The 18286-nt window shown below is 41.6% G+C and overlaps 1 protein-coding gene across 5 annotated transcripts in view; it reads left to right on the forward strand.

Annotated features, from left to right (window-relative positions):
• LOC311002053 (phospholipid-transporting ATPase ABCA1) overlaps positions 1–18286 on the forward strand; it is a 182600-nt gene that overhangs the window by 124246 nt on the left and 40068 nt on the right. For 4 of the 5 annotated variants that reach the window (XM_083993263.1, XM_083993262.1, XM_083993264.1 and 1 more), the window contains 4 exons: positions 4966–5143; positions 8529–8644; positions 10791–10935; positions 17070–17193. In XM_083993263.1, coding sequence (XP_083849389.1) covers positions 4966–5143; positions 8529–8644; positions 10791–10935; positions 17070–17193 — 563 coding nt within the window. Of the gene's footprint in view, positions 1–4965; positions 5144–8528; positions 8645–10790; positions 11316–17069; positions 17194–18286 lie in introns of those variants that run through there. The other variant, XM_083993266.1, reaches the window with a different exon arrangement.

An 18286-nucleotide genomic window follows, 5' to 3' on the forward strand; every position in this document is an offset into this window, starting at 1 on the left:
CCTTTACTACGTTTTTCTCAACAGCTGAACTACTGCACTCCAATGTTCCACCACAGCTGCAGGTCAGCAGCCAAACCTCAGTTTGTTTTGATTGGAAGATAAAGCACTGAAAATATTCTGAATGAAGCTTACATTTCGACAGATATTGGATTGTTTTGGTGGCCGTCTTTTAAAGGGGAACTATGGAAGTTTGGTCGTTTTTCTGCTGTTTTGCTAACCCTACTCTTGGCCATGTGCATGTGATTACAACAAAGCCAGCAAGAAATCAATCAACAGAGTGGTACATAACATTAAATACCATATATATATATATATATATATATATATATATATATATATATATATATATATATATATATATATATATAATATATATTAAGACTACACAAATATACACATCATATGATGTGTATATTTGTGTAGTCTTATCTGTCATAAACAAGAGATTATGGGTTATGGGACGAGAGCTTGGACACTGGATCAGAGGCTTTGATCTTGCAAAGAGACGCTATGGAAGGCAGAGAGCCTCCATTCTCCCTTTAACAAGTTACAAGTCATTTTTTTTAACCTCTGAAGCTGTTTAATTAAAGTAAAATTGTAGCATAGTTAAGGTAAAAATCTTGTATAGTTCCTTTTTAAAAGTATCTGAAATAAGTTAGTTTTTTTCTTGCTGGCCCTGTGACCAGCAGGACATGACTCTGTGCAGGTAAAACACTGCCTATGCATGAATACCTCACACAGCCCCAACCTCAAATGACCTCAACTATCTCTTAAAGGGCCCATATTATGCTAAATCCACTTTCTACAGGTTTTGTAGTGGTTCTATGTGTTCCCGTGGTCTTTCTATGACGCCTGGAGGTGAAAAAAGTCTGTTCACTCCCTTAATTGATTCTTACACTTTTTTGAGATTGTGTCTCCAAACGGGCGAATTGAAAGTGCTGGCAGACTTGACGTCAGGATGCGCTGAACTCAGGTGACTCCACCTCCCGGTACTTCCTTATACTCCCCCTGGGCCAGTCTGGAAAAACCTGAGCTCCGCCCACTGAGGCATTTCCGGAACAGCGACAGTCCCCCCCCCCCCCCCCCTCTACACAAACTCTCTCTCTCTCTCTCTCTCTCCCTGTCCGTCATTTGACATGAAGCGGTAGATACGGGAGGAGCGGTACGCAGCCGCCAGATGATCGTTTTGAATCATTGACTGAAAAACAGCCGCCCGTCATTTAAAAATGAAATCGCGGATCATAACGAGAATCGGTACCGGAGAATACTGGAACGGTAGCGCTTCTCATCAGCGGTCCTCATCACGTAATGAGAGCATCAGCAGCAATCTGAACAAGGAAGTCTCCTCTCCCGGCGTAAAACCACCTCAATATTCTCCGGTAGCTTCTCATCAGACGCACCGTGCAGTTTGTGCTGCTCAGTTTCACTTGTTTTTTTCACACAGAACTTTCTGATGGTTGTAGGAGTCTCTCCATGTTTCTCCTTCTTCTGCCACAGTAAAAAGGGAACATTTACATTTTTTCAGACAAGATGAGAGTCTCAGAAACTTTTTTTTTTTTTTTTGACTGAGCATCTATTTGATCATTCGGAAATCAATGCCCGACCCCATCCCCAATGTCAACAGGATGTCAACACAGAAACAGCTCATTCTCAGCAGAGCTCTGGAGAGACACTTTTAGATTGCTGAGATGTAGAGCTGCAGATTGATTTGGGGACAATACACTACAAATACAATATGGTTGGACAACTGAGACCCATGTGAAATGGTTGAAAAACAGCATAATATGGGACCTTTAAATCATCGTGGCTACATTCCATTTGAATGCAGCTTCAGGGTCACGTTGTTGTGCAAGCTGGCATTGGCACACCTAATGTTAAAGCAGAAGTGAGTGATCCGGTCGTTTTCGCTAATGCTGCGTTCCAGGCAGGCTTTTGAAATCGTAAATTACAGCTTCAAGTCACAACTTACGACTTTGTAGCGTTCCAGGCAACCCACTCGTGTTTTTCCGACCTGTTTTACCGGTGAAAGTCACTATAACGGCCACTCGTAACTTCCGACCGGTGAACTCGTACCAGATCGAACTGGTACCACTTCACGGTCGGAAAAATACGAGTTTCCTTGAACGCACCATAACAGTCCTCGTCGCTACGTCACCACATTCACGGCGTTCCTTGGCTGCACACACAGCCCTGCATGCCGTTCTCTCTCCTCATTGGATAAAAACTGTAGGATACGATAAATGTTTTCTCTTCGGCTCAGAGCAGAGCAGAGGGACTGAGAGACCCGTGTTTCAGTCCAAACACTCTATGTAAGTGATTGCTGTCGGAAGATATAACTATTTAAGACTTATATTAACACAAATATATCACTCACTTCTGCTTTAAATGAAACTGAGCCATTGTAGACGCTATTAGTAGCACCTGTGCTTTTACTGTCAGGCCAAGTCAAAAGATCCATTTCAGGTAAAAAATCCCCATCTTTTTTTTTTGGTCTCTACAGGCCTCTCTCACTTTCTGCTGGTGAACTGTACTATAATTTACTTTATGACAGCCCAAGAGAAGTTTGTGAATAGTGGTGTTTTTGTCTGTATGGCCCCTGAATTGCAGCAAGCTAAGAGAGCCACCAAAAGCAGAAAGAAAAAGTCTCCCCATCCCTTTAAAAGCAATCGAAAATTCAAGGCACCGCAGCTTTAAAAATGAATTTCTATTTCTCATTGACACCCCCTTAATATCATGGAGAGACAATTGCTAGAGCTGTTACATCGATAATAATTCATCGCTAATGGCCTTTTCCCTCACCAGATTTTGGGCACCAAAATTGCACTGCAGCATCTAATTTGAAGTGACACTCCCTTCTAGTGCGCTTCACGGCCAATTCCAATGCAAGTGATGTCACGAACCACAAAACCGTGGAGAGGATGCAGGTGGAACAAGAAGTCGATGCCGAAGTCCATCAAAATTACCACCTGACTCGTGCGTGGTCTCTGCGCGTCCTCTGTGAAAATAGGGCTCCTTCCTGTTTGAAGCGTCACTTTTCAGCAATGTGTCAGTTCTTCATTTGCTGAGGAATATTAATTTGGCACCAGGACATAAACGTTGCTTGTTCCCGCCTTGTTGAATTTGATCTGTAATTTGATTTGTGCATGATATCTGCACAAAAAAAATTCATCCCATTCAAAAACGTCATATGGTTAAGCTGCCAAATTTGCTACTGTCAAAAGCTGTTCTTTACATTATTTACATAATGCTCTGTAATACAAATATAGGCCTGAGTGTTATGCCTGGGGCTTCAGGTTTGTAAATTAGTGCTCCTTAGACATTAACATTTAAGACCATGCCCTGCTGCTCCTGTGTTTTGAAAAAACTAGCAGAAAGCAATCCATACTGTCAAACTTTACTCCCACAGCTCATCCTTCTTGCTCTTCCATTATTAGTTAATTAGCAGATTGCTTGTCCTCTTCTTCACAGCAATTAGCCAGCGTCAAGCGTTTCAGGGTTAGATCATTCACAGCTTCGTCCCTTCCAGTACATTATCTCCCCACCCAACCGGAGCACACAGCCCTTGAAACCTGTTGAAATGTGGGCACGGCACCCACCGAGCTAAATGATTTCATATTTATGTTCTAATTGCATCTGGTTGGAGATGATAAATACGGCCATGCAGCTGCACAGGGTATCTTATTTAATATGCTAATTTCACCGTAGGATGTCGTGTGAGAGATTATCGAAAGTGTGTGTGTGTGTGTGTGGGGGGGGGGGCTGAGGGTGAGGGCGAGGACGGCAGTGGGGGTTAAAATAATACACAACAGTTTTATCCAATGCTAACTGAGCAGACACAACGAAGGACATTTTCAAAGGTAGGATTAAGTGAATGAAAACATGTAACAGTGGAATGAAGGTCAGCGTCTTGGAGGATGAATTTGTTAGTTTCAGCCTTGGGACTGCGGCTGAAATGTAACAGTTGTGCTAAGTCCGGCACATTTACACTGATGCTTAATGCGTCACTGTTGATGAATGTGCACTGTCCCAATTCAATAAATAAAGAAATGAAGAAATGAAATGAAGAAGACTACTACATGTCATAGTCCCTCCTCTGTTCAATGGGTTGCCAAGAGACCAGCAGGAATTGGCCAATCATGATCTTTAAAAGCTTGTTCATTATACCCAAACACCTTTGTCAGTGCTTCTTTGTAATTCATGCAACTGCTTGTCTAATTAAATCATCAATACTGAACATTAGTAATATAGATTATTTCTGCAGGTGTTAAGAAAACAAGTTTAAATGTATCCCAACATTGCGGAAATATAATGTATTTATTGCATTACAGGAAATGAGCCAAATGTTACTTCAACTCTCTGAAGTGTGACTGGCTCATTTCCTGGTGAGGAGGATGTCAGCCGTTTGTTTTTGTTTGTGACAACCTTGAATACACTTTGGGCCACAGTGCAGTGCTGCGATACCTTTTCCTTCACTCCCACTGGTGTCAGCGTGGCCATTGTTAATATTTTTGGTTTTGTGAATGTTGGCAAATGAGGTCAGTGTGAATGCCGTGCGATATAGTGATGACTTGTGCCCACTGAAATGGAAAATCAACTCAGCCAGTGTCCCCTAAAAGTTGAATCAATTTTGTAGCTAAAGGTCTGTATTGGATACGTATATCGCATATTTCAATTCACCTTCCAGTACCCTAAGATTTAAGCATGTTAAAGCTCAGTGGTAATAGAAAATTATAAATAAAGTTACTGTAGTTTTAGTTTTTTTGTGGCCTTGATTTGCTGAGAGGATATTTCTGAATCAGCATACATCCTCGGATCGTCTTCTCAGACATAAAACATTTACAAATGTGCTCGGGACAAAGTTTAATCTCAGTATCTATTTTGGTGTCTTCTTTTTTCATCCTCCCTGTACACAGTAATAGCTCTGCCGTCAACTTCCTGTTTGCTGTGCTCTATTCAATCACACAGGGCCACAACCTCCACTGATGTGGTGGTGTCCATCTGCGTTATCTTCGCCATGTCCTTCATCCCTGCCAGCTTTGTCCTCTTCCTCATCCAAGAGCGCGTGAACAAAGCCAAGCATCTGCAATTTGTCAGTGGAGTAAACCCAGCCGTGTACTGGTTGGCCAATTTTGCCTGGGACATGGTAAGTACCTGTTTTGACAGGTTGCTGCATCAGCTCATTACCGATGCTTCTTGAGATACACCTCAGTTCTTCACTTTTATCACCTGATAAAGAAATTCTGGGAAGTGGAAAATGAAGGCAGGCTTCAGCGCCACAGGCCTCATTTTACCCTAGTTTGATTATTTTCTGCTTTACTGAAGTTGTGTTTTTTTGTTGTTGTTATTGTTCTCCACCTACGGCTATATTCTATTTTTTTTAAAAAGATCCAACTGTTGTATTTGTTATTGATAATGTAGCTTTGACACCACTGGCTTCTGGGAAAAGCTTCGCCTGAGCAACAGTTATTGGCTGAGGCGTAATTATCGACAGCGGCTACCCCTGCTGGTTACGCTCAACAGGCTTTCCAGCAGTTTCCCCCTGAGGCATAATGGAAGTCAACACTTTATCAGTTATCTTTGGTAAAGAAATGGCGTCAGGGCGCTCATCATTACGATGGATAAATGCTGTCTGAGTTGAAGACAAATGCACCTAAGGAGCCAATCTAATGATTCTAGCCCGGAGCTCTTTGTATTAGCATGCATGCTCCATCAACAAAAGGTATAATGCAGAAAATCCAGATTGAAAGCTCTTTAATATTTAGCTGCAAACTTTCTCTGGGATCTGTAAATAAATCCTAGTATCTTGCTACATTCTGTTTACGTTCCCCTGTACTAGATCCTTATCTACCTGTGGAGCTCTGCTGACAAAGAGATTATCAATCCAAAGTTGAATGTATTATAGTGACATCATCTCTTCTTTTAGTCCAGCTCTTTTATCTTATTTGGATTCTGAATAGATTTAAAGAAATATTAAAAACATTGGAGTCTTAGTTGAAAACAATTATAAGAGTTTGTGACCCTTGTTTAGTTCATTGTTTCACTGAGCCTTCACTTGCCTCAAAAATGAGAGTGTCTGTCTGAGTCTGTTGTTCACTGAATTAATCAGAAAACAAAGAAAGCTACATTTGAATGCTAATTAAAAAGTCATTGACAGATGTCATAATTGCACATCCTTAAAGGGATAGTTCACTCAAAATAGAAATTTCACTCATTATCTACTCACCCTCATGTGGACTAAGGGCTGGGAGAAGTTTCAGAGTCCTCCGTGGCTTCTCTGAGTTACAGCGGGGCTCCGTGCAGCACTGCATGTCCATATGACGGTTGAGAATGGAGCTCACTTTTCTTATCCAAATACCTCCATAGTGCTCGTCTGTATACAGGCATGCAAACTTGCCACCTTTCGGCGAAATTCGCCGTTTTGAAATCGAAATGGGTCATTCTTCTGAATCGCGTAGATCCGAGGAGAAAAAATTTGATGGGGGGGGGGGGGGGGTCTCGGGCCGAGCCGAGCCGAGCCGAGCCGAGCATGTCAACTAGCGAGTGGGACTGTGTACCTCAAAACAACACAAGACCCGGACCACAGATTTATTTGCCGCCACTCTCTTCTCGTGACAACAAATGACTGACAAGAGTGGCGTGTGAGAGAAGCCCCATCACCAATCAGAAGTGAGGAGGGCGAACCCTTCTCTCCCTCCCTCCCCCCGCCTCGTATCTCCCACTCGGTGGAAATTGCGGCAAGGTCAGAATTAATATCAACAGTTTCTTCTGAAGCTAAAATGCTAAAATTTGACTGATGATCAGTGTTGGGTTACCTTTTTTCAGTAACTAATAACGTAACGCGTTGCTTTTTTAAAATCAGTAACTCCGTTTCCGTTACCGAACGCTGCGTTACTCCGTTCTTTTCCGTTCCCTCTGGTGAGGTTTTACAACGGCACACAGTTCCCATAACATTTTAGCGATCAATAAAGTTTCATTGAATTGAAAGACAGAGCACAACAAAGCACTCGGTGCCCTCTAGCGTCCTACATGTAATCAAACACGCTCCATGAAGAGGACGAGACAGGTCAGAGCACGGCATGACGGCGAGCTAAGGTAACATTAACTAACGCAGCATCCGAGTCCGAAGCTGTGTGTCAGTTCAGGCTGCAGCTGGGACACAGCTCCAGAGTCACAGCGAGCACACGCTACACGCAAGCACCCACTCCACCTAAACAGCAGCGGTTAGAGTGCGACACGCTCTGTGTAAACACAGCTGATCGATCGATAAAAATTACCGCTTGAGTGAATTTTATTTTATGTTATGATTTATATTTTGTATAATTTGCAACTCTATGTGTCTTGTCCTTGTGCAGGCCAAAAAGAAAAAAAAAAAGAACTTTTTTATGATGTTGAACTGTAAATAGTCCTACTGTTGATCCTTATGAAGTTTTTTTTCTATTGTTTACCAATAAATGTTTGTATATGGTAAGTTATTTTGTAGTTTATTTATTAATTCAAAATGCCTCTGGTTGCACTTATAACACAAACTACGAAATTCACTTTTCCGCGCGCGCGCACGTCCGCGTACCCTTGTCACCTTTTTCACCCCTGACCAGTTTGCATGCCTGTGTATATTTTAAGCTTGTTTGTAGTGGAAGCTCCCAGTGTTGCTCTGCCGGAATCTCGCGCAATTTGCGGAGCCGTGAACTGGGCGTCAATGCAAATTGCACGAGATTTGCACAGACACAGGCAAAGCAGTGAACTGAGACACTGGGAGCTTCTGCTACAAACAAGCTTAAAATATAGACTTATTTAATTTTTTTGGAACAATTTCTCATGTCGGGGCTTCAATACAAGAGGGACATTACAGGCGAGCAGTATGGAGGTATTTGGATGGTTTTTGGTGTCTTTTTGGACGAAGAAAAGTGAGCCCCGTTTGCTACCGTCATATGGACATGCAGTGCTGCACGGAGCCCCACTGTAACTCAGAGAAGGCACGGAGGACTCTGAAACTTCTCCCAGCCCTTAGTCCACATGAGGGTGAGTAGATAATGAGTGAAATTTCAATTTTGAGTGAACTATCCCTTTAAGGTTTTGTATTCACAAATGGGTAACACTTTATTTTAAGGGGTCCTTGTTCCTGTGTATCTACCTAATTAATTACAGTGTAATTAACTATGTAACCGTATTTAATAACATGTACTTACATTGTAAATACATAGTGTATTTTGGTGTACTGTACTTACAGGTCCTTGTTACACTTGTAATAAGAAATGCTTGTGCAAAGAGAGAGGCCACTTTGGCATTTCTTATTACAAGTGTAACAAGGACCTGTACACCAAAATACACTATGTAATTACAATGTAAGTACATGTTATTAAATACGGTTACATAGGTAATTACACTGTAATTAATTAGGTAGATACACAGGAACAAGGACCCCTTAAAATAAAGTGTTACCCACAAATACCCTGGAGATCGGTTTCTCGATGCACAGGCTGCTGCTTCTGGAAGAGACTTACTGTATGTTATTGTGTTTGTTTTGACAGTGTAACTACATCATCCCCTGCTTGATTGTGATTGTGATCTTCCTCTGCTTCCAACAAAAAGCCTACGTTTCCCCTCCCAACCTGCCTGCTCTGATTCTGCTGCTCGTCCTGTATGGGTAAGTTCATTAAAAATGTCGATACTGTGCATAATCACCTTAAATTTGCCCATAAAAGTTTAACTGTTTTAATCAGTCGAGAAGAGATAACAGAGTCTAATTTTGTGGCTGGAGTTTGGACTGAGCTTTACGACACATTTGGCTTGACTTGGCTGTCAGTGCTGCTTATGTTTAATTATAAAGGTGCATCTCAATAAATTATGGAAGAGTGCATATACATGGGTTAGGATATTAAAAATGCCCTTTTTAATTTGTCTTTTGTAATATTCAATTTTTTTGAGATACTGAATTTTAGGTATTCATTAAATGTAAGCCACAATCATTACTATTAAAATAAATTAAATAAATCAAGACACAAAATGTTTCATTCAAAATGGATCTATATTAGAATTAGAAATACTTTATTTAATCCCCGAGGGGAAATTTAAAAATGTCACAGAGGAGCAGCAAGACAATACAGACAACAACACAGATCACAAACACTGAGTAAAAATACATGAAGACATAAAAACACATAGTGTATTAAAACACAGAATAAAAAGAAATAAATATATGAATAAGAGATGCGTGTAGAGGGTTAAAATATATGTAATGTATTAGTTTAACTTTTTGTATTGAATTACTGACATAAATAAACTTTTCCATGGTATTCTAATTGATTAAAATGCACCTGTATTATTTGAAGCTCTTTAGATATTTAGGGAGCAAAACAGATGAAAATCATCACTGTTAAATAATTCACAGCACTTTTCCAGGCACGATGGCTAACTAAGTTTTAGGTTGACTGAATGTATTCTACATAATCTGTTGTTATGACGACAGACTTGACTATACAATCTAGATACATACTACTAGATTATACTGAATGTAGTTCGGTGCGCACAATTTTGTGTAACTTCTAGAAATAAGTAGGCACTGTGCCTTTGTGGTGTTCACAGCATCAGAACTCTGTACATGCGGTTGCATCATCATCCGTCTGTGTTCCCAACAGGAAGCCACTTTGACACAACACAGTGTGAACATGTGTAGATCTGTCACACTGTCAAAAAAAAAAAAGCCAAGCGAAGTCACAATGCAGAAGTGAAGTCAGTGATTTTCCGCCTGACCTTTTTAAATAGACCTGCAAATTAGCCCAAATTAGTCCATTACGTTTCTGGAGTTCAGATCAAACTCACTGATAAAAACTTCATTTACACAATCTTCCTCTCAGTTTTCTAATATCCTCTGCTCTAATGATTGCAACACTTGACTTCAGAGGCGTAGCGGTGCGTATACACAGAGTTTACTCACCATGGAGTCCGAGCGGGGGCCTTTAGTATACCAACCTAAAACCACCCATGGACATAAAAATAAGTACCCATCTTCCAGATTAAAGTTGCAGCCAGTTATGTCACTGTCTTTCCTGAAAGTAATAAGACTGAAACATAAAATACTCCATTACAAGTATAAATTCGGCAATGGAAATATCGTCAAGTATCAAAAATAAAAGTAGGCTACTCATAATTCAAGGAAAAAATGGTCCCTGTGAGTGTATTAGCCTATATATGATTGGCCTGTCATTGAGTTATTATGCTATTACTGATGAACTAATGAGGAGGCAGCATTTTACTGTTCGAGTTGCTCTCGATGGAGCTTGTTTTATAGCCAGCAGTTTAATCTGTACCAGTGCATCATATTTTATACAGTCATCGTATCTTTTGCATGGAAAGTCTTAATCTGCGGAGGAAGTCTCTGTCAAATAAATGAAGGGAAGTGGATGCAACAGTATATGCACCACGACAACGGTAGGGCGCTGCTACACTTCAGCTGCAGTCTGAGCGTGGGCGGCCTTCATCGTGCAGCAGTGCTTTTTACGGTTCCCCGTTGTGGACATGTAAATGATCAGCGGAGGCCGATGGAACGCCGGAACGCCACAGATGACCTAGTAATCTTTATTTATGAGTCGAAAATGGCCTGGGTTCAGTAACTGGTGACATAATGTATGGTTTATCCTGACACAATAACCCCTAATGGTGAGTTCAATGACTGAGCCACCGCAGTGCAGATCAGCTTTGTCATTTTAACTTTCTTTCTTAGTTTCCTTTGAATCAGGTCAGAGACTTCTCTTACCGTGTTTGTCTGTGTAACAGTGTGTTGTTCTCCGTAGGTGGTCCATCACCCCCATGATGTACCCTGCCTCCTTCATCTTCAGCGTTCCCAGCACGGCCTACGTGGTGCTGACCTGCATCAACCTCTTTATCGGTATTAACGGCAGCGTGGCCACCTTTGTTATGGAGCTCTTTGACGATGATGTAAGTGGCAGCCACAAACAAACACACATTTATCCTCTGGGGTGGGCGGAAAAAGAAGAGAGACACGTTCTGTATATACTGTAACTATGTCTATATTTATTATTTGCACAACTTTATGGCCACAGAAGACAGTGTCTGTGAAGCAGCAGCATCGACATTAAGCCCCCCGTAGCTGCATAAAAGTTATATTTGGAAGCTATAGCAGTGGATGGCTAATTGACTTGAATCATAGATAAGCGCTCTGTGTTATCAAAGCAAAGGCTTTCATATGCGTGTGGGTGGAGTGTGTACCCACCTGGTATAACTTCTAATACATTTCCTTTATCCTCCCAAGGATTTTTCAAAGGAATTATTTCCTCTTTTCTTCTTAATGTTTAATCGTTCGGTGAGAATTGGGTCTTCGGAGAACTTCTCCTCATCCATCTTTCAGCGAGTGTTCATTTTAACTGCGAGCTGCCTGCGTCTCCAGGGGATCCAAAGACAAAGACACCCAGAAAAAGAGCTAAATAAGAAACTTGAGAACTCAGTTTGGAGAGGAAAGAGTAGGGGAGAGGAAGAGGAAGGGGGTGTTGACATGTCAGTCATTTTAGCTTTTAAAGTAATTGAAATCACATTTCATTAACGGAGGAGAAATTAGTCTACTCTGACTGTTAATTTCTGTGAAAGCCCAGAGTCTCAGTTCCTTACAGGTGGTGATAATTGGGATAAAAATGTTCCACTTCTCTTGATATCTTTTTTTCATTTGCCGTCTGAACTAAATATGTCTAATCTGATTTGTAGACCCTTATTGTTATTTGCACAATTAGCATATATCACCCACACATGATTTTTTTTGTTTTTCCACTTGATATTTTTAGTGTGGCACTGATCAGTCATTACTTGTTAACAGACACCACAGCACTTCACTCACTGACAAGCTGCTTACACATCTGATGCTTCACCAGAATGTCTCCCACAGCTCTGATCCCACACTTCAGACGGAGCGTAAATGTTGTCTGCGAGACGTCTCCGCACTCTCTGTCCCCTCCGACACGCCCGCCCCGACGTGATGTCTCCTCTGGCGCCACTCGGCGATGGCATGGGATGTTTTTCGTCTCCTAACGAGGGCTGCCTCATTTGCATCCTGATTTCATTATCACTGGGGTTCATTATTAATTTGTATTTTCAGCTGGTGCGTCTCTCCCCTCAAAGAAAAGTCACGGTTGCCGTTTTGTTGTTCACTTTATTTATTGATACAGTGTTAGCGCAGCATATTACTCATAAAAAACGGCGCCACTGGTGATAATTGAATGGACAGCTTGTTGCCCACGGGCGGTGTAAAGGGATGGATTTACTGTGCGCTCCTCTTGTCCAAGGCATTAGAGACAGAGATTGTGTTTGTCTGAGGCTCGACAGGGACACAGGTCCAAGATAATTCAGCTAATCTGACTTGATGTCACTGCTGATAAGAAAACCTGATGGGCCAACATCAATCAAGGAACGTTACAACTCTCCAGGTCTCCATGTGTCCCATGTTAGGAGCAGCAATCTCTCAGGAACAGACTCTTCAAAAAATAGCTAACATAGATACCATGGTGCCCTGATGTGGCCCAGTTGGGCAGAGATGGTAGATCCTGCACACAACAACCTTCTCCTGTTTCAAAAACCTCATCTTATCATTTTTCGACTCCCTGGCAGTGACATTAGTTAAACAACATCGCACCAATGTAAAGCTAGAGGCTTCAATCTGCTCTCTGTTTTCATGCACAGGGTGACTCTAGATCCCTTTTGGGCATAGCACCATTTTTTTTCCAAGAGAGGAAATAGAAAAAGTGATGGAGAGAGAGCAGAGCTGCACTTTTAGAGACTCTGTGACCCAGTTTTGTCTTGAGACCAATGGGAGATTTGTTTCCCCTCAGGACTGTCCAGCTCCCCGCGGACTGCATCAATCCCAGCCTACCTTGTGTGCTCGGAGCGATGTCTGAGTCAATACCTCCACCACGTGCCACTCAGAGATAACCACAGGCTTGGATAGATTTTCCAGGATAAAACTATAGGTGTTGCGGTGTGGCCAGGTACCAGCTGTGTCATGTACACAGCCTTTATCGACAGGATGTTTTAAAACAGACACAAACAGTGGCAGGTTTTGGTATGTAAGATGTGGCTCTCCGTAAACCAAAGCACAAGTTTAGTAAAAAAAAAAAAAAAATCCTGAATTTGCTGGTTTACAGTATTCCGCTCTTTTTCCACAAGCTCAAAAAACAACATCATGAATATCATCTCCTGAAAATATCTAACTGGACTGTCGGAGCCATATATATATTGTGTCTGTCTGCTCTCGTTGTGATTCGCAGCATTATGAATGAAGTCGTGCTGTGGGAATAAGCGCAAGTAGCGATGTGGGTCAGATAAGCGCCTCGCAGACTGTGCCACCTTCAGAACCATTTGAAAATGATTTATGAGCACGTACCACCAATGTGAGGGGGGAAAATTGTGCGGCGTTTTGTCATCCAGGACTTACAGCCTCTTAGATCTCCTTGATGAACACCCAGCGAAGAGAAGATGTGTTATTTCACGTATTGATCTCAAATTTAGGTCTCGCTCCCGTTGCATTCCTTCTGCCAGACAGATGAACCCGCATCCAGCCAAGGTCACAGCTACTGTTTGTTTATTTGACTTTCTCTATCTCTGCACAGGCTTAGTGTTGAATGTAAAGAACAGTGGCGCCTTCAGCAAATCCCTTGATGTGCATATATACAGTATGTATGTGTGTGTGTGTTTACTTGTGTTTGCTAACAACTAAGGGATGAAAGTGGTTGACATTAAATGCAAACAGATAGTGTTGTATACAGTATATAATAACTAGAAACCCCCCCCCCCCCCCCCACGGGGGGGCTACTGCCGGGCAGACCATCTCTGTCAACATGGGAATCAAACCCACGATCTCAAGTTCAAGACAGAGCTGATCAGACAGACACATGATCATCTTTCACTGAGCTCTGATATGGAGGAGCTGTAACCACATTAAGTCACCTGTGTACTGGTGTTTGTGTGTGTCTGTGTGTGTGTGTATCTCTTTAATCACATGAAGTTACCTGTATGTGTTTGTGTGTGTGGGAGAGGAGTGCGCGCATCCACACAAAAGTGGAGAAAACAATGTGTGTAGAGTGTAATTTGTGGTTGTGGTGACAGGTTAGAGAGCAAAGTGTCAGAGGATTTTTTGAACCTCTCTCACTCTAGCTGATGATGTCACCCACTCTAACCCTGAACATTCCGCGCAATACACACTCATTATAAATTTGAATTTTGTCAGAAATTTTAATGATTTTAAAACTGCCAAATATCAGAAACTGTTGAAGATATCAATAAGCTGAGTCATAGAGGAACACTTAAAACGTAAAGTCTCTAGCAGAAAGTATGCTGAAGCTTTAGGGGCTGAAAGAAGTAAGAAGATTTGAAGAGTTTCAAGACTGTTCCAATGCATTCTCTATGGGAGAAAAAAATCTGAAATAGTTGAATATTGCAAAAAGTATGAATAGTTGAAAAGAGAAAAGTCATACAACCATGTCCCGAAAAGGCTGAACGTTTTGATGTGAGAATTGTTGAAATAGCACAAAGTATGAAGGACTAGTTGAATGTCAAAAAAAGGCGGAAGTTGTAAGAATAATAAGTATAAACAAAATGGCCGAACAGAAAAACAATAGTTATTCTTATAAGTATAAACAAAATGGCGGAGAGGAAGAACAATAGTGTGAATGCTTTCACCATTCACATTAATAATATTACAGTATATATAAATATATAATTTAATATAAATATAATGAAATACAACACTTTCAGTATTGTTCAACACTGATGTGAGCTGCAGTGTTTTATTCGGAGCGTTATGAATACTGATCTCCCTTCTGGTATCTGTCGGAATTGACTCTGTGTGTGATTAGTGATCAGTGTGATAGAAATTCCTCGCAGCCTTTGGTCTTCAAGCAAACGTGCAAATGTAGATAAAAGGGATGATGAATTATTGTTGAACACATTGCTGGACATCTGAAGGTTCGCCTTGACACCGTGATCAATGAAGCCTTTTCATCACGCTCTCGTATCTGCCCGAGAGGCCAGTGACCACCTACTCATACAGAAAATACATATACACTGTATGTCTCACATGTGTATGTGTCCGCTATTAATCTTAAACATTGCTGTGTGTTTTAACACAGGGAGCGAAGATTAAGTTGGATTTCTTTCTTCTCTTTGACCTGGACACCCTTGTACAACGTGTTATGAATAGTATACAGTATGAATATTAAGGGATGGGAACAGTGCTCATTTCATAAATAGTTTAGCTGCATATATGTGAGTTTATGTTAACCCAAGACCAAAGGAGCTTGGATTTAAGATTTGCTCATCCTTGAGATTCCATGATCATGTGGAACGGTGAATGCAGTTACTGAGAGTTAGACGAGAAGATCAGAACCACTCTCACACATGTTGGCTAAAAATATAACCAGTTAGTGATTAGCTTAATTTAAAATAAAGACTGGAAGGAGGAGATGGTTTTTTTTTTTTTTTTTTTTGTATTTATTTTTTCTCTGTACAGAGTGTCAGGTGTAGAGAAAGACAATTAGCCTGGCTGAAACCCCTTGCCAGGGAACCAGACTCCAGGAAGTTACCAACACAAGATGTAACGTGTTAATTAGAGAGCTTTCGACTTGCTGGTGGGCAGATATTATTAACTTTGGACAGAGCCAGACAAGCTGTTTTTTGCCCGTTTTTCTAGTCTGTATACGGCGCTAACGGGCATGTTGGCTCCGACTGCATGTTTACCATACAGAAACTAGAGTGTTATCAATCTTCAACTCTCACTCTCTCCAGGCATCGATCCGAAATCTCAAACTTTTCCTTTAGGTAGCAGGCAGACGTGCAGTGGAATTGCTCGACAAAAATATCTTTAAATCTGACATTTGGCTTGTTTTTTAAGGCTGACAGAGTCATAAGGCTGCACGCACTCATCCTCAACTGCCAGCCGAAAGCTTACTGAGTGAAACTAATAAATCACAGAGCAGTTTCACGCATCCATGAATAAATTCTGCGACAATAATGGCCATCATCTGGAAATCTTGCACACAGCTTTAACAAAATGCACTGCTGTCCCTGCTCCACCTACTCTTTGCTCAGGCTCACCCAAAAAAACAGAAATGATGAATTTATAGTCTCTCTCCATGTATGCAAGGGCTTTGAAGACTTTGCTGCAATGAAGCCGTATGCATTATGCATGAATTTGCTTTTGAACGCCACACCGCGCCAAATGTAGTAATATTTTGTCTTCCCTCTCTTCTCTGCCTTTTCCTCCCTCGCCCTTCCCTTCCTCCCTGACTTACTGTACTTCCCTCCTCATTTCAGCTACTTTGCTACAGGCTCGTCCATCGCGTTCTCATTGAATTAATTACTGCTTTTGTGCCGCACTAGATTGGCATTGAGTCGTAGCCCCAAGGAGGAGGAAAGGGAAAGAACAATATTGGGGAGAAGGACAAGTTGTAGCTAGGAAATGCCCTGAGACATGATTCCTTTCTTTTTTATGTATCCCTGTGAAACAGTGGACCGATAATGCTTTTTTGCTTTGTGTTTGCGTGCATCAGTCCTTGTATAGAGTATCAGAGGGAGGAAAAGAAGCAAACATGCAGAGCGCCTGTAGGTGTTTTCACATTTTTGTCTTTCTCCTTAGTTGTGTTTCTTTGGTCTCCGGATGCTCCCTCTCTACCTTAGTGATGATTGTGAGGATGAACATCTGCTCGGATGAGTCTGCGTTTGCATATAATGTGCGCGTGCCACCTCACAGTATGTTCCATAATGTTTGCTAAATTCTAACATCAAGAAGGGAAATGAACTCCGATGCCCCGTGCCTCCTCGTCGTGCCACTTGGAGTCTCACAACACAACAGCACTCAGCATGCAAAGGGAGTGCAGGTTGTTTGTTAATTATCCACGCTTGCATCAAGGCGACTACACACTGCCTTCCAACCCTCTTGAGCTCCTGGCCCCGCTGATTCAAGTCAACGTATCAGGCTTGGTTCATTCACAGTCAGAGCTCAAATATTCAAAGCTCACTTGCCGCTAATTTGTATCTTGTGTGTGTTTGTGTGTGTTGCTTTGCCTCGACAGAATGTCTCCCACATCAACAATATCGTGAAGCAGGTGCTGCTGATATTCCCACATTTCTGTCTGGGCAGAGGGCTAATTGACATGGCCAAGAACCAGGCAATGGCTACACTCTTCAGCAGTTTTGGTAAGAGGCCATGAACACTATCACAGCATGACCAAGCACTGAGAAAAACAAAATGCCCATTTTTATCATTAAAGGGACAACGAGGAGTTTCTCCATCGGCAGAACGAAAAATTCTGCGACAATAAAAAAGTCTCATATTAATGTGGATGAATCTACGTTACCACTTGTTAATGGGCTCATTTTCGATAAATATATAGTTTTGTCTCTATGGTTATTTTGTTATTATTAGTGGTGGTGGAAATGCTGGGCGAGCCGACCAGCGTTTCTTTACTTTCGGTTTCGTGGCGAGTCATGAGAATAACGCCGCCGAATCGCCGTTTATGGTCGGAACTACGACGGTATGTGATCGTCTTCCAACCTCTGACTTTAATTCTTGATGAATGAAAACATGAGTCTGTCTTGCGCCGGTCAAAGAATTTCACGGTGCAGAGGCTCATAAATGTAGTGTGGAAACGCTTCGCTTTTCCAAAACTCCTCGTTGTCCCTTTAATTTTGTGTAATATGAATCTCCAAGATTATATTTTCCTTAAAAACAAAACCAAAACATCTGCATCTGCCAAGTGGGCGAGAGAGTTGGATTCTTTTCATGATAAAAGTAAAAATGAACATGACTTAAAGGGGAACTCTGCAAGTCCGGTCGCTTGGTCGCTTTTATCCTCCACGGAGCTCCCCCCTACAGTCTCTGAGTGCATATTTATACTGTCGTAAACACTACTAACTTCCTCCATCCTGGTCATATGCATTCGTTTTCAATTAAACTGGCAAGAAGGCAATCCGTGGAGGTGGGTAACGTTAAGGGGGTTGTTAAACATTTTGGCAAATTGGCCCATTGCCATAATCCCTATAGTTTTAAGAGTAGGTTTGTTACGTTTAATTGTGCAAGCTGTTTTTAGAATGGCAGAGCAGAGCCGTGAGCTGCTCAGAGCTACAGAGGCTCAAGGAATTTTTTGGAGACACTAGGTGGAAGGCAGAGAGCCTCCATTCTCCCTGTAACACATCATTTAACCATCACAATTATTACAAAGCTGCTTGGTACAAATCTTGCATAGTTCCTCTTTAAGTAACGGGCTCATTGTACAAGATCATGTGATGC

This window comes from Trachurus trachurus (genome assembly GCF_905171665.1).
Source record: "Trachurus trachurus genome assembly, chromosome: 18".
Lineage (NCBI taxonomy): Eukaryota > Metazoa > Chordata > Actinopteri > Carangiformes > Carangidae > Trachurus > Trachurus trachurus.